The 23,517-nt window shown below is 39.8% G+C and overlaps 1 protein-coding gene across 1 annotated transcript in view; it reads right to left on the bottom strand.

Annotated features, from left to right (window-relative positions):
• adam12b (ADAM metallopeptidase domain 12b) overlaps positions 1-23,517 on the bottom strand; it is a 72,729-nt gene that overhangs the window by 35,460 nt on the left and 13,752 nt on the right. Inside the window, exons 3-10 of the mRNA XM_059359986.1 lie at positions 16,663-16,741; positions 14,622-14,698; positions 13,705-13,894; positions 12,476-12,541; positions 11,636-11,707; positions 11,040-11,209; positions 10,115-10,199; positions 7,039-7,187 (exon numbers count right to left, since the gene is read on the bottom strand). Of these exons, the coding sequence (XP_059215969.1) occupies positions 7,039-7,187; positions 10,115-10,199; positions 11,040-11,209; positions 11,636-11,707; positions 12,476-12,541; positions 13,705-13,894; positions 14,622-14,698; positions 16,663-16,741 (888 nt within the window). The remainder of the gene's footprint in view (positions 1-7,038; positions 7,188-10,114; positions 10,200-11,039; positions 11,210-11,635; positions 11,708-12,475; positions 12,542-13,704; positions 13,895-14,621; positions 14,699-16,662; positions 16,742-23,517) is intronic.

The following is a 23,517-nucleotide window of genomic DNA, read 5'->3' as shown; positions in this document are numbered from 1 at the left end:
TTGGATTTTTCATTAGTTTTAGTTTTAATTTTGTTGTCAATCTTTGTTTTCAATTTTAGTTAGTTTTAATTCGTTTTAAGAGTGTGTTTGCTAGTTTTAATTTGTTTTTATTTTTTGGAAAATGCTTAGTTTTAGTTTAGTTTTTATTAGTTTTAGTTTTTTTCCAACGGGGTATTTGTTGGGTGCGAGATTCAAAAAAGTGACAATAAATGTTGCCTTTATTTCCTTTGTCTGATCCATCTCAGCCCCAATAAGTTTATTAAGTCATAAAACCAGATAGATGAAATAGATTTCATATCAACCAAAAAGGTTTACGTATGAAAAAAGTTGACAAAGACGAAAACGAAGGACATTTTCACAATAATTTTAGTTACTTTGTAAACACAAAATACAGTTTCAGTTAGTGATCGTTTTTAAAAAAACTCTCGTTTCTATTTTTATTTCAGTTAATGAAATTATTTTTTTCAATTTCTAGTTTTCGTTATTTTGTTAGTTTTCTTTAACTATAATAACCTTGGAATGGACCCACTTAGATTGTTTTATATATTTAATATAATATATTATTATAATATGTTGGATTTTTGTATCGATGCATTTATTTAAGAAGTGTTTTAATTTTGTAAAGATAGGGCTCATTTTATCTACTTAATATACTGTTATGAGGTTTAATAAAAACATGTATAATACATTTTAATTTATCATGTTTTTTATGTTAAATTTTGACCTGAAAAGTAACTAGAGCTGTCAGCTAAATGTAGTGGAGTAAAAAGTACAATATTTGCCTTAAAATGTAATGGAGTAGCAGTATGAAGTTACATAAAAAGAAATACTCGAGTAAAGTACAGGTACCTCAAAAATTTACTTAAGTACAGTACTAAAGTAAATGTACTTAGTTACATTCCACCACTGACAGAGAGTATCCTAAAACAAAGGGCAAAATGCGATACTGGGGCTTTCTTTGTCTCATTTTGAAATATCTCTCAAAAAACGCCCCAGATGACAGACCCACAACTGAAACACTGGCATGTATTCAATGATTTAAAGGCATAAGACAGTTAAGATTTACATTCCATTATGTTCAGCAAGAAAAAGAACGGTAAAAAATGAAGCAGCAGAGATTGCGATAACCTAGATTTTTGTCCCCAGTATGCTCCAAAAACACTAAATCCTACATTTACTCTAATGCAAATCGTAGCATCTCCCTGAGACACTGCCTGCCTCCTAAACGCCCACATCTTTCAAACCCCACACCTCCAGTGTGTCATGCAAGGTTATTGTTCTAAAAAATCTGCCCAAGCCCTCACAATGTACAGATGCAGAGATACAGTCTCTTGTGCACCAGGCGTCTTTTCCTGGATCCAAAGCCATATGTGCAGTGCAGATGATTCCTGTCAGTTTGATTATCTCAGCACGTGAGGCCAGTGGGTTCAGAGGAGGAGGAGGAAGGAGTAGACACATTGGTCACATGAGGGCTATGAAGGGCTCTTCTATTTGTAGGCGCTCTGACTGACACCAAGCTGTCTCTACTGCTCTCTAAGCTGCTCTACAGACTGACATGCATTTAGTCCGAGCTAAGCAGGAGAGACATGTCTGACCTTTCGGTAAATGTTAGGCTGCAATGCTGGCAGAAGCCTATGGTGATTAAATATCAGGAAGAAAAGCAAAACACAAGCTAAATTTACTGCAAACATTTTACCCACCAGCAAGCTAACTAGCTTTCTCCCTCCTCTCAGCAGAATGTCTTCAGATAATGATATTTTGTACCTTTTCACCTCACCTGCACTCTGTCATTTCGACAAGAAAATAACAAGACTCACAAGCTGTTTCATACCATGTTGACAAAGAATTCACCTCTTGGCCTCAAAGTCCGGCCACAGCTCCACACTGGGCATTCTTCCCAGCAACACATGTAGAAACAGGAAAGTCCTATTGAGCTTTCTCCCCACGTTCATATGATGCAACTCTTAGCTCAACTTCTAAAAGACATCTCCACTTCAAAATGTCCAATTCTGTCCCTCAAATTTCCACTCATTGTTACAAGAGAAATCTCTCGTGGCCAGTCTTCACGGCTCACACGCCTGTCATTGATGTCCATGTGTACCCAAACAATGCCTCCTTTGTCATCTTTCTCCTGTTTCTCTCTCACTCTCACCTCTACCTCTCTTTGTGTTGCTCTTCCTGCTTTACCACTGAGGGAGATAAAAGACAAATAAAACCACCGCTTCCTTGCTCCGCCTGTCTATCCAGGCATAAAGCACCTCTCTGCGGATCTCTCTCTGTGTGCCCTAGCCCTGATTGCAGCTGGCAGCGTCACTGATAATCACGTCATTTAGATGCAGCCTGTCCTCTCCTCCATTAGCAAGTCTAAGCTGAGAATATCCCAAATACACAGTCGAACGAGCTACGGCGCTTTTACAACGATGTGTTTAACATTCTGACGGCATCTGGGCTGAGGGTCGAAAGAGGCTGCTAATATATATATAAAAAAGAAGCTAGATCTGTGATGGGGGAAATGAGTTCTAGATTGGTTTGTTAAATTATTGGTTTTGTCAACAGGAAACTGTGAATTCGGGCTGATAGTTCAGGAAATTCAATTTGGGAGATAACCAGCTAAGCCGAGCTTGAACTTGGGTAAAGTCATAATTTTCATCTTTTAGCATGCTAAGAAACTCTGGTGAAAGGTTTCCCATTTCAAACTTCAGACCCAAGCTCCAACCCTCATCTAGCTCTTTTTCAGTAAAACTGATATTATCTAGACATTGTCTCAACAGCACCCCCTTAATATCAAGTATGAAAACAAAGGAAGTACATGTAAGGACATGATGAGTTTAAAGAAGTATTAACTGGCGTTTTGGCCACTTGGAAGCAGTTTAAGAAGCTGTAAACAAAACAAATTGCCTATTACGCATTCAGCTGATACGGAGCAACATAAGCATTTACTGAGAGTTGTGTTTGTGTCCATCTAACAAATGTGAGTTCAATATTCACTCTCCTCTCCAATACCTAAGGGAAATATCTGGCTCATTAACTGCTAAATGCTCGACTTTGTTTGCCAGCTAGTTCCTAACTTCATCTTCCATGTGGTGCTGGGCAGGCCTCATACAATGGGATTATTAAAAAGTGATTTTGCTGAAAAAAGTCTGTTCATGAGAGTGGTGAGAATTAACCGGAGAGTTATGAACTGAGGCTAAAACAATCCATAAAATTCCCTGTTCAACATGTTGCCAAAGGTCACATACAGTTGCAGTTGAAAATTGGATGACTAGCTAACTGGCACATTTACAGATTTTCAAAAAAAATTTGAATGAGATCTGAGGGGAACTGCAAATTTGTTAGTTTGTCACTACAAGTGAAATAAACTACCCTGGTAAGAACATCCTGTCCTCCAGGAGCTGCCATTACTGTTCGGCAAGCACTGTCTTGAAATTGATGTCATCAACTACAACGTGGTCCCTGATTATTATAATATGTTGGATTTTTGTATTGATGCATTTATTCATTCATTCATTCATTTTAATTTCTTGAAATGAGGTGGAATGAGGGAAAGGCCAGACTTTCACACACAGAAATGTTGAGCTCATGTGATTCCAGTTCTATTTTGTTCTTCTTACTTTTTGTGTTGGTGACATCTGGGAGCTGCTTGACATCCTCCTTGATGCATATTCTTCATTTACGTTGATATTCTATGTATAGTATTTGAGGTTATGTTTTGGGTTTGGTTTTATTTTTCTGTTGTCAGCAGAATTATGGGAAACATACTGGCCCACTTTTGAAACATGGTGGAAGGATGAAGCACAGACTCAGGAAGAAGCCACTGAATTTTGGAGCCGATCAGATAACGGATGGAGACACAAATTAGTTTTTAATGTCGTTAACATTTCAAGATCGGGAATGGCCTGTCATTTTGATTGTCTTTGATTTAATTGTATTATGTTGGTTTTTCTGTCCGTCCGGAGAGAGGGATCTCTCCTCTGTTGCTCTTTTGACCAGTTTTCCTATTAAAGGGAATATTTCGGGGAGTTTTTCTTTATCCAAGCGAGGGTCAAAGGACAGAGAGTGTTCTATACTGTACACATTGTAAAACCCCTTGAGGCAAATTTGTGATTTGTTTTATTGGGCAATATTAATAAAACTAAATTGTCCTGTTTGACAAATAAACACCATCATAAAAATCAATAGTGTCTGTTAAATGTGGTATTTATCTTCACTGAATACAAACACACAGACTGCAGTGAGCAACAGTCAATGCACAAATAAAATATTGATAATTAAATAGGCAAACATTGACACTTGCAGTCAGTGTATCAACACAAAATTGCCAGGCAGAATGCCAGGGTGTGTGTATGGATTTATCCGGCAGCCTTTACTTAGCAAACAGACGAGTGTGTTTCAGAACGAAAGGTCACTGATCACCTCTCTCAACTATTAATGTGTCTGATCTCATAATTACATAGCAGAGAGTGCTGAAAGGGAGCGATTGTGCTTCATTAACCTGTGCTGTTGTAAAGAAATCCAATAACACCGTGACACATTCCAACCCATTTACATCATGTAGTCATTTTTCTAAACGCTCTGCATGACATCATTAGAAAGCATTGCCCGCTGATGAGCCAAAGCAAAGACGTCATTTCAGGACACTGAGTGCAAATGCATAATCCAGTGGAGTTATTTTTTTTAAATAAACGTTGTAGTATGAGAACAGCAGGATGAGATCACTACTGCCAGCGGCTGCACAAACAAGCACAGTTTCTGACAGTCCCTCCCCTCCCTGCCTTCTATTTGTGTAGTAAAAGGTCATTCAAGTTTTTCTGGGACAATTCTGGTAAGTTTTATTATTTATGTGTGTTTTTGTGACATTTTTGAAAAATGTACTCACAAGTCACCCGCTGTGTCTCTGCTGATTTACGAACATTTTCAGTTTTTATTGTCATCGTTAAATAACAATAACCAAAATCAAATCACACATCCACAAGGACTCTTTACAGATTGTGATGTATGTGCTTATGAAGTTCAGCTTCTCTGACTATAGAAGATTGTTGTTTCATGTACAGGTGCATTTCGATAAATTAGAATATCATAGAAAAGTTTATTTATGTCAGCAATCCAAACAAAAAAGTGGAAATAACACATTATATAGACTCATTACACACAGAATTAAACATTGCATGTCTTAATTTATTTAATTTCTTCTAATTATAATGATTATGGCTTACATTTAATGAAGACCTAAAATTCAGTGTCTCAAAGAATTTGATAACAAAAGACCAATTTTAAAAAGTATGTTTAATATGGAAATGTTGGCCTCTGTTGGGGCTATTTGACTTGAACTACTGGAAATGGACTTTTCCATGATATTCTAATGTATTGAGATGCACCTGTAATTCTGAATAGACCACTGTACTGCAAACAACTCTATTTACCTGTTGTTACATTTCTATACATTGAGCCTGTTCTCATTCGTTTTTCCAAGTAATTAATGGTTTCCTCTTTTGTCTTTCCACGCATTTTCTCCCTCAGAACATTCAGTGGGAAAATGGAGCTCAGCTCACAAATTAGATTGTGGTAGTTGGTCAGGTTCGTCTTTAGCCTAACCTAACACTGGAGTTCTTGCTGATACTGATATCAATGTTTAAAAGATTAAATTCAAAAAAGGTTTAAACACTGTCTAATACATGACTTGAACCAAATGCAATAATTTGCAATAATATCCTTTTTCAAAATGTTACACAAACTGTACAATTTTAAATTCAAACTGATAAACTTTTGTTATGCGTTGGGTTGGGACGTTGGGTTCGAGATCCAGATGACTCCTAACCAACCCACAGCTGTGGCCTTCTCTCCTCTGCTTACTGGACGTCTGATTCTCCTCAAATGGAAAAGACTTCACCACCATCTCATAAACACTGGCTGGAGGATGTAATGGCACCCCTCAAGCTCGAACAGCGAAAGCACGCTACTCTTGGCTTACCCAGAAAGTTTTATAAGATCTGGCAACTTTTCCTGCTACAGTGTATTCTCATAATTGGACAAATCTCCATTAATGTGCATGATTTAACCCCATTGATGTCACTGGGACAGATGTTGGTTTGTGTATGGTGGCTGGGTCTCCGTGAGCAGCTTCTTTAATTTGTATTTTAAAAGATTCTGAAAAATATTCCATTAACAGCAGTCACTGTGTCTTTCAGCTTCTCTGTCTTTGTCTTCCTCACTGTGTTGTGGAATCTATCTTGACCACATTCATCTGTGGCTTTGCGGGACTCACCATCAGACAAACCGGACTGGCACTGGACCAAGAGTGAAATCTGGTATTGCGCTCTGGGTTCGCCTTATCTGCTCGCTGTTTACTAACAGTCACAGAGTCCATCACTTGCAGCAGCAGTGTTATCTCAGCAACCCAGGCAACACGAGTAGAATGCTAGAGCAGCTGCTTTAGTCTCAGGCCAAACTGTGTGTGTGTGTGTGTGTGTGTGTGTGTGTGTGTGTGGGGGGGGGGGGGGGGGGGGGGGGGGGGGGGGGGTTTGAGCTTCCACATTCAACAACAACAACACAAACAATAGAGCATCATGTACAGATGAAAATTATCCAACCTGTGGAGCTTCCTAGTGGAGTCTAATCAAACATTTTTTGACTGGTGAAAGAAAAGTCCTGATTTATTCAAAAAATTCAAAGCTGATAAACATCCTGCAGCTGTGTGAAACAAAGCTTTTAAAAGGCAATTGTTTACCTGCTCTAAATCAATGCTCCCACAAAGAGACTTGATTTTAACCTTTGTCTGGGCTTGTGTTCAGATCAAATCAGCCTAAAACTACAAGCTGAATACATATTTAGTGGTGAAAACAACACACAGTAATTATTGCAATGACGGCGTGGTGCAGTTTTAATGACATTTTTGCTACAATTTACAGCTGCCTCAAGCAGTCCAGCAGCAGACACATCAGTGTCACATTCATGTTCACATTTATTCGTATGGCTTAATTTTTTGGCTTATAATCTCTTTATAAATACAGTTTTGTATATAAAAGATCATCAGATTCTCACCCTGTGGAGGGGGTCATGATGCAGCCTCCACGGTCAACGGTCATTCTGCAGCCACAGCCGCGCTCGGGGGTGTCGTGGTTCATCCCAAAATTATGCCCAAGTTCGTGTGCTAAAGTCACAGCTGCACCCAGTGGATTCTCAGAGTGATCCTGTGATGGTAAAAAAAGGCGCATGAGAACATGTGAGCTATGTTTAATCTTGTATGTTTGACTGTTGGTGAAGTTTAATCAAAGTTGACCTAGCTTTGAGTAAAAACCAAGCCATACTGCAGTGCACAGAAAAAGGGGGGAAAAGAAAATGCAAAGTTCAAAGAAGACAATTTTCCCAAAACAGTTCAGTAACTATCAGATCTGCCCCTCATCCCTCTTCTATTACTCATGCTCCTCATGGAGGCCTGAATTCATCTGCCATTCCATTACCCCTGCAGACCCAATCATACCTGCTGCAAGTGGAGACAGTTACTGCAGTAAGCTCCACAAACCTAGCACTGTATTACCCAGCCGCTGCATTGATAAACGAGACAACTGCCCTTCACAAGGCAGACGGAGATGAGAATGATGAGAGAGAGGTGGAAGTTTCCCTTTCACCTAGTTTTGTGGACAGATGGAAGATAGAGAGAGTGAGAAGGTGAGGCACACGGAGACAGGAGGGATTTGGAGGGTGACGGAGAAATGAAGTAAATGTAGTTCTGTGTATATGAATGGCAAGGTGAGACTGAAAGAGGGACAAACAGATGGTGATGTATGACACAGTGCCCTATCAATTTGCCTTTTGATATAATGATTCAGCTAAATTATTTTGTTTCATCAATCATTCGGAGCAACAAAATAATAGCAAAATAATTTGCTGAAGTTTGAGTTTCTACACATTTGATGTAACGCATAACAGTGGAACACAGTTTAATTAACTGACCATCAATTCTTATCATTTTATTTGTGATTTTGCACACATTTCCCACATAGAAATTGGAAAAATATCTGTATTATCTCCACCAAGAAGGTTTTATTATTGGTTTGGTTTGTTTGTTTGTCAGCAGGATTACAAAAAAAATTACTGACAGTGTTTTCATGAAACTTGGTGGAGGGGTGTAGCGTGGGCCAAGGAAGAACCCATTACATTTTGGAGCGGATTTGAATAACAGGGCAGATACACAAAATATTTATCACTGTTGTTAACATTACATGTAGTGTCAAAATGGAGAAAATTACTTATCCTTTTGGAAAACTGATGTGAGCGTCCCCTCACAACAATTCGAGGAAAATGTATCTACTTATTTCATTGTTTACCTGATCCATTTTCTTTGCTCTTCTATTTTTCCCCAGTTGCTTTCCTTTCCAAAGCTCTAAACAGGTTGTTGTAAATGGTCTGAGCAATAAAACACAACACATCTTTGCTGTTTCCAATTCCACATAATGACTTAAAGCTCATAAACACACTTTTAAGTTTGACATTTTTCTTATTCACTTTCTGGCAGAGTTAGACGAGAAGATTTATAATGGTCTAATGGATATACGGTATGTACCACTATATCACCAGCAACCAGTCAGCTTAATCGAAACACAAACGTCTATGACTGCGTGTGTATGTTTGCCCAGCGAAGCATGTTCCACCCTTACTGTATATGCTGTATAACTGGTGGGATGTTGGTTACATATATAACGAAGCTGATCCTATAAGTCTTACTGCAGTATTCAAATGTTCTCGACATGAGAAATGTACATGAGAAAATAACACACTTCCTTTGAACATGGGGTCATATGTCAAAGTTGAGGACAAGCCAAGCTATTTTTTGCTCTGATTACAGAGCAGCGTCATGAGGAAGCTGCGCCCCGCCTTTTATAAAAAAGGATGGGAAAACTGTCCTCTCTTTCTGTCATGTTTTTTAACTGTGAGTCTCCATATGTGTGTGTGCAGTTCATAGTTGAGTGCTTCCTCACAAAAAAGTGTAATATCAGCAGAAATGGATGAAACTCTTGGAAGCCACAGTCATTTCTTCGAAGCAGCTATAAGCCATTGTTGTGATGGCGAGAATTTGATAGTGTTGGTTACAAGATTTGCTCTGATAGTCTTCCTGAAATCTTTTTCCAGCCATGTGAGAAAATAACTGTGAAAAGAAGACCATATAAAAAGTGGATATTGCTAGCTGTCACAGTTTAAACCAAACCATTCATACATAAAGGCTCATGTGAGTTTAATGGAAACAATGAATAACATTATGAGGTTTTAAACTGAAAAAACATGTGGACCAAATAAAGGATTTAAGGCTGATTAACACACATGGCAGCGTATGGTTTGAGAAAATGGTTAATCTCATCTGTCCGCCCTCTAACTGGTTACATAGCTCTTTAATCTCACGCCAAACCATCTGCCATCTGTAAGTAATGGGGAAGACAAACATCTGGAGATGCCTCGTCGCAGCCACGGCCAGCAGAAAACAAATCTATTAATGGGGGATACACATCTGGACTGGGCGTAATGGCATTGGGCTGATATCCACTTTGTGATTTGGCATGAGTGTCAAGTGCTACAGAAGGTAGAGGAGCCCAACGGGCAGCTAATTTACTATGTGTAATAATTTAGTGAGCCAGGGGTGATGTGCAGTTGTGTGTAAAAAAAAATCAAATATGTGCTTGGTAAGGGCTGGTGTAAACAATTTATCACATCTAATAAAAATGTAAATGTGGTTTTGTTTAAATGCCGTGGCCTTTGATTTACCTCTGCCCCCTGCAGCCCTTTTAGAGATGTCTCAGGAAAGCCTGATTGAATGATAGCGATACTTCACATGACCTTAGAAGGCGATGCATATCTGCCGTCCAATCTGTCTGAGAGTATATTTTTACATATTCCTTTGTGCACATGGATGTTTGTGGTAATCATGAGGCCATGAAAGTTGAGGGAGTGCCAGCACAAATATCATTATGTTTAAAAGTGAAATGATTTCCTGCCAGCACCTTTGCAGTGTTAAATCATGTCTGGATTGTGTTAGCCTGCTGAATCTGAACAATGTTCACACTGATACAATCTGGCCACACAGAGGAAGAGGAGGGTGGGAGCAGCAAGACGGTTTTATACTCACCATGACAATGCCTCCAGACTGCTCAGCTGTGCACATGCTCATTATGGGCGCCATGCCAATGGTGGTGCCCTGGAAGTAAACCCCACTGCAAAGGCCGGAGGGCAGAAGTCGGGTGGAGGGGAGATAAAAATGTTACAGATGAAAAGTGCTCAGATCTAACAGACTATACCAGCTGTTGTGCATTTTAGCTTGTTAGCCACAACGTGTGAATTTATTACTGCAGCTGGTGTTCCACAAAGGTTTAGACTTCTTTTCTACCAGGCTCAGATGCAGTGTAATAACGTTGTTATATTCACCAAAAATGTTTCATTTTTCTTTATTTTTTTTTGTTAGCAGGATTACAAAACAACTACTGGTCCGATTTTCATGAAACCTTGTTGGTGGGTGTAGTAGCATGCATCGAGGAAATACACATTTATTTTGGAGCAGATCTAAATCATGGGGCGGTTGCCCCAATTACTTCTCACTTTTTCAATATTGCAATATAGAGCATTTTGCCTTGAGTCCCTTTCTAGTTTGGAAATGCAATAGTTTGTAATCAATATACTATCTGTATAAAAATATTATTTTTTGTAATCAGACTGGTGAGGAAAAGTCACATAATGCTTCTGAAGGCAAGCCTAAAACCGAAATAAATAAAATGAGCTCTCACATTAGTTGCATGTATGATTATGTTAGAATATTATAACATTTTAGTATAAATGAGGGAACAGCTAATGGGGCTCCACACAAACAAAAAACGAACATTAATCTGACGGCATATTTTTAGTTAATTTCAGTAATCTACAAAAATCAACATGGTTTACATAGAACAGTGAGATTAAGTGAAAACAATAGCTGACTGGGTAGAAAATCTGTGTAAAAAATCCATGGTGTCCTCTGTGACATGTGATTGTTAATTTCTTCTGTTAAATTAAATGTTCACCTTATGAGCTGAGCATTGTCATGAGGTTTCTGGGGCAGCAGCTTGACTTTCCTCCAGTCCAGGAACTCATGCAGGGTGGTGAAGGGATCCTGGGTGATTGGACATTTATCGGAGTCACTCCACACCTCCAGACCCACCAGGGCTACCCGGATGTTCAGGGCCCTGTAGAACTGTTGGTGAGCAGAGAGCAGAGAGCGTCAGTGTGGATGGAGATTTATAGAGCTGAGATTGCATGGATGATCAAAAGACCTTCAAACAGATATGTGAGACACATTTTACCTTTGGTCACTCAATTCACTGAATCACATTACATTTAATTATGGCAGCACTGAATCCTCTCCTTTTCATGTTTTTCACATGATCAGAACACGTCTTTTCCATATCTCTATCTGTGCTTCTAACTAAATCCATCAGCCTTCTATATCTGCTAGCTGCAGATCCACAGCTCTGGCAGAGGTTTCAGACAGACTAAAAGCAGCTGTTTTAGTAGGACATTAATATATCACAGTCATCCCATTAATCTCTGCTGCCAGCAATATTTCTATTTTAAAAAAGTGATTTATCCCTCCTGTGCAGCGGGGGAGAGGATGTTTTACCTTGTCCACGTAATTGGCTATCTCTGCCAGTCTCTGTTTCACCTTCTCCACGTCTCTCCCCTGTTTTTGAAACTGAAAACAAAATGACATGTAATCAGTAGTAGAAATGGGAACATTTGCACGCAGAAGTAGTCACGTTGCATGAAAACATGAATGACACGGTCATTTTCAGAACTAAAAAGCATGAAACAACACAGGACACCCGCACAGGCAATACGTTTTACTGAGTGTTCGGCAGCTTGTCAAGCTGTGACCATCTGGATCTAGAAAAATCTCCTAGTGTTAAAGAGACAAATGGCACGGCCACAGGGAGCAGGTATATTGGCAGATCTGACAGCCTGCAAAGCTTATGATCCAAATTGCGGCAAAGTCAGACCTACTTTTTCCACCCTACTGTGTATCCACCTGCGTTGTTGCTGGACTTAAAATCTGAGCCTGACAACAAACTTGATCCCTTATCCTTTTTGTTTTTTCATTTCCTTTTTTCCACTGAGGTTGAGGGCATTAGCAAAGGGCTGCCAAGAGGAAACCCCACAATGAGCTCGTCAGTGCTTATGGGAGACTCTTCTGTATCCACACAGCTTTTTTCCTGTTTCCTGTCTGGTCTGCTGGGGAATCGTTCAGCACTTCCTGTCAAAACGAAGCCTCTGCCACCAGACCACACTGCTTGTTGCACACTGACCTAGTTCTGCAGCCCCAGTGGGACTTGCTCTACTGCTACTACAGCTTACCCTGCTTTCCCCCCCTGCTTATAACAAGAGTGGTTGCTTTGTTTTCAGTGTGTTGTTTTCTGTTGTTCAAGCACTGTTCTTGTGAATGGAAACAAGGAAGGTGCATTACCTCTCTGTTGTCTGCAACAATGATCAGTTCGACATACTTGGTTGTCTTCTGAGCATGCCTTTTATGCTGGAATAAGAACAGAGATGCTGCATGTTAGATATATTTTTGAGGTCTTTTAATCACTTGATCCACCTACTTTATATTTCAAGTATTGGCAGATATCATAGACACACAGTTGATCCACAACTACTTCCTGTGGGCTACATTAAAAGCCTCAAGATAAACCTTTTCATGCCTGCAATAGCGGACATTTTTTCCCCAATGCAATTCTTGTCCAGCGTGGAAACCACTACCAATCTCATGCATGTATGATAAATGTGCAGCTACAGCTACTGCAAAGACTTGGGACTTGCAAATGACTTGGTCCCACCTCTGCACATAACCCCCCCAAAAAACACAACTTTTTTTTTTTTTTTTTTTACAAAAAAACAAGATTTAACAATTTTGGAGCTTCAGAGTTGCTGGTAGGCAGATCTTGTTCCTTTTGGAAACAGCCAGGCTAGCTGTTTCCCCCTGTTTCCAGTCTTTCTGCTAAGCTAAGCTAACTGACCACTAGCTGTAGCTTACCATTTCAAGAGGTATCAATCTTCTAATCTTGCTCTTGGCAAGAAAGTAAACAGGCAAGTTTCCCAAGAAGTTGCTTTTAAGTCACCAGCAATTTGATCTCCTTTCACTATTAGCACAGAACATCTTAGAACACCCAGGACATCTCACTGAAGCATGCCAGACTATGCAGACATATTCAGTGATCTTTTAGCCCAAATGTCCTGTCTGTTAAAGCAGAACTGATGCTCTTCTAAAATTGCAACACCCAGGAATTACTCAGGGGTCATTAAGTGCTGTATGTTGGTAAGTTTCACTTCCTGACTCAAATGGAGTTTTTAATGCTTGGGAATAGTGGCAGATGGATACTGCACCTGCTCCATGCAAATCATTCGCCAAAACTGCATGGGCCCTCGACTTTGGGCTCTAAGCGCAGATAAAATGTGTCAAGCCCATGGCAACACCCTCTGGGAACTTATCCAAATGGGTCTGCTTGCCAGTTTGCTGATCTTTGGTCAAATGCCCATTTATCTTTCATCAAGTGAAGGTTAGTCTTACACCTCAGAAACGTGTGACAATTAAGTACAATACAAAAATCTGCTCAAATTGCTGATAATACAGATTGAACTGTGATATCCATTGGCTCTAATGCAAGCACCGCGATAAAAACATAATACTAATCTCACCCTCGTGTGGAAGGATTGAAAAGGGCTTTTGATGTGGTTTTCAGGGGCAACAGAGGACATGTTGCAACCGTGGCCGCAGGTTCCTGGGGTCATTTTGAGTTCTTCCGCTCGGTAGATGAAGTGGGCACCGTTCTCATGTCCAGACACTGGCTCGATGATAAACGTCTTGTTTTCAAGCACGATGAAGCCTCTGCAGTGATGAAACAAAGTCTCTGAGCATAACCAATCCCTCAAATGCCGAATTGACTAAATGTGGCTCTCTCTAATGGAATATGAGGTAGTTTTTTTTTACAGGCCTACTTTTAATGGAGCCAAACTATAAAACTCATTTTTTTTTTGCATTGGGGCCAAGCCACACAGAGCTTCTAAACACTAACCTTGTTCGCATTAAAACTCCTCATGGCCTTTTGCACAAAAAGATCTTTCAAATCCACAAGTTAAAGATTCTTCTTTAAATGTTCTTTTGCATGAAAAATCTCCCATTTTAGATTAAAAAGCACCCCACATTTAGTACATATCATGTTCTTTGATAAAACATATAATTGCATTGATAAAATGAAAATCATTTCCTTTTTCCAAAAATGTTTCCTTGCTGTTTAATTAAGCAAAAGATGACGCACAAATCTGAAATCTTCCAATTGTGGCTGGTCATTAGAAACAGCAAGAAGCCAATTACTGCCAGAACAAGTGCAGATATTTACTGGAGGCCTCTGTGGACAAAGACAATGAGGTGTGACATTTTCTCCAATTCCTGTGAGTCACACACCAACTTACTGACAGCGTGCTTAAGGGGCTTAAGAGTGATGGCCTGCTGTGCAGAGTGACTTAAGTAAATATAAACATTGCAGTGGCAAATAGCTCTTAAAGGGCAGTGTTGAGATGCTGCTTGAATACAAAATGATGGTTGTGTCTCTTACCGAAGGCCTGAGCAGGTGCTGAGGGTGACATCAGAGTTTGGATGCGCCTGCACTTCCCCATGGTAGTAGCAGTTATTCTGAAAGAGGTTAATTGTTTATTTAAAGAAGCTTTTACATCATTTAGGTGAAACATTTTATGCAAAGAACCCACTGGATAATGTATTTAAAGATGCACTATAAAATGTCTTCCTATCCCTTTCCATGCATACAGACCCTTTTTAAATAAATGCAACATAGAGAAGCAGAGGAGCTGACACGGCTGGGGGGTGACAGTAAAGTGGTAATTGTTTTTCCTTCATTCTTCCACCTTAGTGGTCTAGTAGAAGGAAAAGAAGACATTTAAGTCTGAGCACAAGGAGAGCGGAGGAAGTGACTCGGGCTAAGAGGGAATACAGACCTCCATTTACTGTCTAGCAGCACTCCAGGCCTCTTAAATCAACTGTCATTAGTCACTACACTGACCATTTCTCATCCCAAATATTGAGCTGCGGGAGGAAATACTTTGGTGAGATATTTTGCATAAAACAGTAATTTCTAACGATTTCTGTCTGGCAAGTGGTGTACAGTACAAGTAAGAGAGCCAGGTGGTGATGGGATTGAGATTCATTACATTAAGTATAAAAATAGAGCAGCTACAAAGGCTCTGCGCTGACTGAGGCTATGCTTGACCTAGATTACTTCACCTTTCATACAAGAAAACATCAGGCAGGGATAGCGATTGTCTTCTTCAGTTAGTCTGTGACTTTTAAAGTAGCTAAATGCATTCAAAGTGAAATATTTAGTCATAAGCTCATTTTTAGATTTCCCGGAGCTACGAAAAGCAGAACAGAGATGGAAAACATCTCAGTTAACCCTGGAATGTTTTCTGTTTTTCTGTTTTATATCCTTAAAATGTCTTTAAGGTTGGGGAAAAAAACATCTACTAGAAGTGGAAGTACAACAGCAAAATCATAGTATTTTTACTTATTCTGTCGTCTTATCAGACAATTCAAAAGATGGCAGAGTTTATGTACAGTGCACTTCTTTCCACTGATCTCTGATTAACACATGGCTGACTGCTGAGTTCAGTGACAGCAGGTACTGAAAGTGTGCAGCTGCGTGAGACTTATCTAAGACAATACAGTATGTCATTTGACAGCCTGATGCAACGCTTGTAACATCCTCCGACTCGAAATTAAAGGTGAGAGAGTCGAAAACACTGTTTGCATAACTTTGAGAGAAATAGACTTGTCAGTCATTGCCGAATTACCAAACATTTCCGCTCCGAGCGGTAAACGACCTGTCAAACTGTCCTCACCGCTGTTCAATTAAACAGTGATTTCAATCCAGCTGAGCTGCAAAAGGGCAAGAGACTGTTAACTAAGTTTTAAATAAAGGGAGGGAGATAATGCTTTAAAAAGTCATAAAGCACAGGTTTTTGAAACACCACAGAAATATAATCCTTGTTCTACAATGGCTGCTAAAAATGCCAACGTGTTGTCATTCGCTGAAACCTTCTTTCATCCTAACTTGAAGTCAAAATACCTTCATTATACAATGAAGAATCAATTCTGCCGGAGTGCCACAGCGAGTGGCCTCGAAAAGTACTCAGAATACTAAATTAACATAAATCTTTTCTTCATTTTCAAGAGTAGCACTCGGCTGGTATGCACATAGAATAAAAAGTGAAAAAAGTGCTCAGGAATAGATCAGCTGCTGAGAGGGGATTCCATAATAAAATCCTGATGGCAATGTTGGCTGAGAAACAGCCAGCATAAAACACAGCTTATCACCAAGTAGGCCACAGGATAGATGTCGTGTTCGGCCATAGCCAGAGGCTTTCAAATAAACACTGGGTCACGGTGTAATAAAAACAATTAAACTATGTGTTTTCGATCCGAAATTAGATTTTGAACTTATGCATGAGATACAGTGCTCCTCGATAAAAAAACATCTGTCTCCGTGAACGCTTTTAAAGGGTCAGTTTTTACAGCGTGACTGCGGAGCACCACTGCACGTCATCTCAACCATAAATGTCAAAAGCACTCGAGTGCCACCGTACCGTGAAGTTGTGAGCACCGGTGACTGCACTTCCATCCTCCCGGTAATGTGTCTCAGTGTAATGGCTTGCAAAAAGACCCCTAAAGAGAGAGCGAGAGAAAAAGAAACACATCAAACACCCAGGTACTTTTTTTCAACACTGTGAATCTGAAATTGAAAAAAAAAAAAGTCTCTTTTTAAGACTACTACCCTTAGTTGACTTTTTATGTAGATTCAGTGTTGCTTGCAAGGATTTAGGGGATAATGTGGATGAAATGCTTAGCATTCGAAGGCTAGGAGAGACTTTATTTTCTGTGAATTTATTAGGTGATTTGTACGTGTCCTTGAATCCCCTGGCATTCAGCATGACTGAGTAGAATCCCTGCTGAGGTAATTATTTTCTGTATGTGCATTTCTGTGCATGTGTGTACGTCTGCGGACATATTTTAAAACCGCGTGTCCATGTGTGTGTGTTTTCGTCCTAGGGCCGTGAGCAGATGGACACAGTGAGCCCCACCCCAAGCATTGGCAAAGGAGCAGCAGGAACACCCATCTTTTGCAGCTGCATAATCACACTGACATCAGGCAAGATGAACTCAGAATGTGAGTGAATGTGTATGTATGAGTGAGAGAGAGAGAAAGGCATAAGATGAGAAGGTATCAGGGAGTGAAAAATGCAGAAAAGTGACATTTTTTTCTGCACCTCTGTATTTGATATGATCCTTGTCCAACATATATATTTATATATACACAATAAACTCAATACACGATGGACCATAGGGGAATACAATGCAACAAAACAGACAAACAAGACAAAAAGTTTCAGAAAGTACCACAAATTGTCTGACTTTTTCCCCACAAATCCTGGGATTCATAAAGACGGAAGAGGGGATGGAGGGGATTTAAAAATGGGAACGCAGCATTTGTCCAAATCACAGTGGAAATCACTCATATCCCACTGTGCTCTGCCATCCCACACAGCTTGCATGTACCCAAAAAAAAACACAATTAGATGAGAGCGGATTAGGCCAATAATGAACTTTTTTCATACTTCAGGACCATTTAATATCTTATCTGTACGTTCAAAGTTCATTTTTCATGACCTGTTTAAAAGAGGATCAATCCTCCGTGGCCCGAGCCTGACCACATTTAACTTCATTAAATACTTATTATCGCTTTAATGTGCCTTATCACGCCATTAGCAAGCTCTAAAACAAATCTGATAAGCCGGCGGCAAGTAATCACTTTAAAGAGCCCGGTATGTCTCATTAAAAATGGATGACACATCAGAGGGTATGCTTAATGGAAAATACCCAAATATGTGTCTTTATGCTTCACTTGCAAGAGTAATGTTCGAAAAGTGACAGTGATAAAAAGCCACCTCCCTGTAACACCAATGGAATATTATGATGTTTTGGATGAAAGGAGGGCAAATTAAAAATGCTCTAATATAGGATGGGATCACGGTAAAGATGGGATTTGTGTCATGTGAGGGGTAATACCGAGCACATGCTCACGTGCCGATTTTGGTGACATGTTTGGGAGAGCCAGCTTAGGGCAGCGGGGCCCTGGTACTACAACACATACAGTATTAAAGCTGCGGGTTTTACATGATGGATTCTGCTTGTAATCAACTTCCTGGCAAGAGTACACAGTTTATGAGGCCATGAATGTTTACTGTGTTGAAAAAGGGCTTCCTTTGCTCTTACTAGGTACCTTTAAGCGGTGGAATGTGTGAATTGTGTATTTTACGCAGAAGAAAATGACTGCTGATGATCAAATGCCCTTGGTTCTCGTTTCTCCGCTGCTCTAATGTTTCCCTCTTTGCCTTTTGACTGTCTTGGTTTAGAGAAATATATCGGAGCTGTTGGACTGACTACAGCCCTTTCAAAACAGGCCTAGGTTTTACTTTCTCCTGAGCATATGTGTATTCCAGAAGAAAGAAAAAAAAAAAGATTTGACATTTTCATTGAGAGCAGATAGAGAATGTCATCCCCACTGCGCCTAAGACGTGTCGGTCATGTTTTGCTACTAAACCCCAACAGCGGAGGAGAGCGAGGATGCTGTTTCCTTCTGAATACCAGAACATTTCCAGGTGATTAAATCTGCTTTCTCCGGGAACAGCTAGTCACCTCTATACCTATTTTTATCAAGAGGAACATGCAGCCAATCAAAAGTTATACACAGAGAGGCGGACGGGAATTGTTCCGAAAATTGCCTCAGTTCTCACCAAATGCTGCTTTAAATATTCCTCCAGTGTTTTTCAAGAGACAGGTGGTGAAATTTATGAATGGAACATAAATGCAGCGCTTCTGACGGATGTGCAAAATTAGTCGTGTGAGAAAAATGATGTCTCAGCCTCAATTCATCCTGCAATTGTGGAAAGATTTTTATCACGGTTAATAAAGTGCATCTGTACACTGCTTGTTATCGTATATTTTCCTGATGTCAAATTTGTCTTTTTCAAAAATGGTATATAATGCCCTATAATTGCTTGAGTCAATAACCAATGATTCACCGGTCCTAAGTGTGTGTTGCGATTCATTAGACACAGTCTAACATCTAATTAACGATTCAGTAATAGTCGCCCAGGTTAATTGTGATGAATGAGGGGCTCTTTAATAGCTCCTCCGGGAGGCAGAAAACACTGTTATTTGTCTTAAAAAATAATCCCCCATCTCTTTTATTTAGCATCTTACAAACTGCTCTTTGGAATTAATTGATTTTCTCAGGAAATTAATTTACAGCATGAATTAATGATAGTTTCTAAAAGCCAGATTAATAGCTTTCAACACTTTACTTTAAAGCCTGATATGTTGTCCACACTTATAGCGTTGCACGCCATTACAAGTATCACCTACTTTATGGATAAGACATCGTTTTTGATTGTTTTTTTGACCTTCCCACCTCTGATCCCTGATGTCTCAGCTGAACACAAGTTCCTGTTCCCTTTCCATCTCTTGACATATTAGTGACACACAATAAACACGACACAACAATCAATGAATGGCTGCTGGAGATATGAGTATCACAATGCAGGGAGCATACAGACAAGGACACAGCAGAAAAACTCATTACAGTGGACCATACAAACCCTTCTTCCTCTTTCTGCTGCATATGACTTTCTGTCATATCTGAAATTACAGCTGATAGAATTTTCTGTTGCTGAACCGAACATGTGTTTAGATTAGTTTTATTTGAAAAGGAACAAATCAAACCCAGCAGACGCGGACTCGCTACAATGGCATAATCGATGAAGCCGAAACTGGATGTGTCACGCGTTGTTTACACAAATCAGGGTTTTTTAATATCATCTTTACTCTAGCATCCAGAGAGTACAATGTTCTGTGCAAATTTAAAGCGCTGGGCCTCATTTACATATATGTGACTCCATGCCTCATGTAATAATTCACCATTACACAAAGCCCCTTGAGCATGAAACCATTTGAGAGAAATGTGGCTCCTCTCGCAGTCTCTCTGCTTCCTTTGAAGACTGCTAACTTCAGTGATTTCTTTTAATCCCCTCTCCCCCACGAGCCTAACCCTAAGCCTTCCTATAGCTGCTACTTATGGTAACTGTATGCCTAACTTAAAAAAAAGAGCACACTGCTACAGAAGGAGAGAGAGAGATGAAGAAGAGAGGAGGAACTAAAGAGGTGTGGTTGACAAGTCTAATTCTATTTCCACTTACGGCTGCGTTCCAAATTGATTTACATACAGCTCAATGTCCCTTCAGCTTAGGCTTGGCTGTAGCGGGTGCATTGGAGTGTACAAAGCCAGCAAAGCCAGAGAAAACCAGAGAGAGAAGGAGATGAGGGTGGGAGGAGTGGAGGGAGAAAAACAGAAAAATCCCCCGAACTGCAGAATTAGAGGAGTGCCTTCCTTCACTCTACATCTCTGGCTTTGTAAAAGATTATTCAAGTACATATGTGCCTCTCTTTGTAACGACCTCATAACTGTAGCTAGTGATAGTGCAGTAAGTCAGAAAAATAATAAAACATTTTTCAAGTGCCAATTGTATCTCTTTACTGTATTATCAGTTTGGCAACATGCTTTCCAGCATCATTTTGTCCTTGATATGTGTTGAACTAAGTTTTCTCACTGAAATTGAATGAGTGAAATCACGCTGGCAGTTCTAAGAGTCTGTGTTTAGGCACAATGACTCTTTTAGCTTAATGTCATCCTAACATTAGTTCAGAAATAACACACTTAGTCTTTCTGTATCTGTATCACATTGCCACTGCTACACCCTTTAGGAGACTCGCGGTAGGTCCTGTGTCACCAAAGTATATATTGGACCTATTTTTTTTTAGAACCAACATATCTTCTGAACATTCTGATACTCAAATGGCATTTTACATGGATATGGATAAATCAATCATTCATTATCCTTATCCACAATTGGGTCACGGGGGCTGGAGCCGATCCCAGCTGGGTGAGAGGCGGGGTACACCCTGGACAGGTTGCCACACTATCACAGGACAGACACATAGAGACAGATAATCACGCTCTCATTCACACCTACGGGCAATTTAGAGTCACCATTAAACCTAAGCTACATGTTTCTGGACTGTGTGAGGAAGCCGGAGTACCCGGTGAGAACCCACACTGACACAGGGAGAACATGTAAACTCCACACAGAAGAGCCGCAGGAGTAGAACCCTCTTGCTGTGAGGCAAGACTGCTAAACACTACACCACCATGTAGCCCACAGATAAATCAGGAGTAGATTAACTTTGTTCAAGACCATTCTCTGTCTCAGCAACAAACTCTTGTGAGGTTTGGAAACAGAAGCATTAAGGTCAGCCACACTGTGTCAAAATGTTAAGTAGATGTCAACTGACCTTTGCAAACTAATTTTGTAATGCTAAATGTTACTGTTAGCTGTGTAAATAAGTCATTTTTAGCAAAGGTATTATAAATTAACTAGCATTCTCACAATGACAATGTTAACATGCTGATGTTTAGCAAGTATAGTTTCTTCTACCTTAGTTTAATTGGCTAATTAGTATAAAATACAATTGAACTTGTTGGGAATGCCATTGTTTTGCAGCCATTTGGTGATGAACCAAAAAAAATTAAGCTGATAATGTTACAATATCAAAAGACAGTAAACCACAAAGTTATAACCACTCACCCTTTGGAGAAGATGAAAAGATAAAATAAATCCATGCTACAGTTTTGGAGAAGTCAGATGGATTTGTCCTCTGGGAACAATTCATGTCTTCACCAAAATGTGCCAATCTATTAAGCTAATGTGGTGATATTTCACTGGAAATTTAAAACATGTAATTCCTCTGATGGCACTTGTCAGGTGATCACTAAAGAGATTAGGATTCCTCCCTGTTGGTCTTGAATATCTGCTTAAAATTTAATCAAAATGCATCTAATAGTTGCTGAGATAATGCATCTTATAACCAAAAATCCCATGGTGGCAGTAGAGGAAAAGCAAGTAGATCAACAAAGTCATAAGGATACATCTATTGGGGCAAATACATGTCTGATTCTTCAGTCTGGACTGACCAACCAACTGCCCAAGGACTGGAGTCCTGCTGCCAATGCGGCTACAAAGTCACATTAATGAGAAGGGACCAAAAATGTCCAATATAAACGCTCCAGCAGGCAGCAGACCAATATCAAACAGGCTGATCGTTTGGGCCTATTTAAATATTGACTGACCAAAGCAAAGATAGCTCCTTAAATGAGTCAGGAGCCCTCTTTGCTTCGTTAGAAGACACAGATAGAGCAGCTCACTTACTTTTAAAAATTTCTACCATGAGCTCACTCAGGACCAGATAAGGACACTTTGGAAAAGAAAGACATAAGACAACAAATAGACATTTTATACCATGTTGTTTTTTTTAGAGTTGAAAGACCCAGAATGGCCCTGCAGATAGAAATGTACCAATGACTCAATCTATGAGTGCTCAGACCCACAATATAAGCTACAGTGACGAGTCTTGTAACTTCCGTCCACTTTATTGTCGATTTTCGGTTCAGACCCAAATGAAAACCGCCCTTTTTGCCATTCAATCACCAAGAGGGTACACTCATTCAAACAACATTCTCTGTCTGTGTCCCTCACCTCAGGCTTCACAGCTCTGCGTGTGATGTGGAGCCCAAGGCGGGTGAAGTCATCATATCAGTAAAAGAAACTGCAGAGGGAGTAACAAGGCTCTCTGCACTAGAAGCAGATATGAATGATGAATCATGGTATAGTGATACAGTGTTGGGGGCGGCTGTCTCTTTTTTCCACACAGTCTGTAAAATCAAATAAAAAACAGGCATACATGGGGAAACACACTCTGATTATACATTCAAATGGCCTTTTCCTGTTTGAGCATCACTGACCATATGATGTACTTCATGACTGCTTCACTGATTATCCGTGAAGACTGTTGGACCCATGGAAGATAATTTATGGGTGCTGACAGAAAGTAATAAGAAGAAATGATAGTAAGTGACAGTGGGGTCATGTGTTTTTTCTCCATTGGGGATAAAAGGCTTCTGAAGGTTAGGGACCGTTGAGAAATGAACAGCATCCCTCTAACAGGAGACATGTTGATTACTCTGATGGACTGCAGGTAACCATATTGGATTTTGCTGATCATTTTACAGCACACAGTGAGAGGTGACTGTATTTATTAAGATAAATGCCTTGAGATAAACCTAGGTATCCATAGTTTGGGATTATGCATTGTCAGACATTTTTTCTAGCATTTGAGAGTCTTAAGAACTCACAGATCACTGGAGTCAATTTCTTTCCTCTGGGTACGCCGTCTCCCTCTGACATATCTTCTTTTACATCTCCAAAGGGTTCCATTTGCTTTTATAGCACACCGATGGTAACCTTATCTTTTATGCTTCCAGATATATC

The sequence above is a fragment of the Centropristis striata genome, chromosome 20 (genome assembly GCF_030273125.1).
Source record: "Centropristis striata isolate RG_2023a ecotype Rhode Island chromosome 20, C.striata_1.0, whole genome shotgun sequence".
NCBI lineage: Eukaryota > Metazoa > Chordata > Actinopteri > Perciformes > Serranidae > Centropristis > Centropristis striata.
This window is presented reverse-complemented; position numbering and strand designations above follow the sequence as displayed.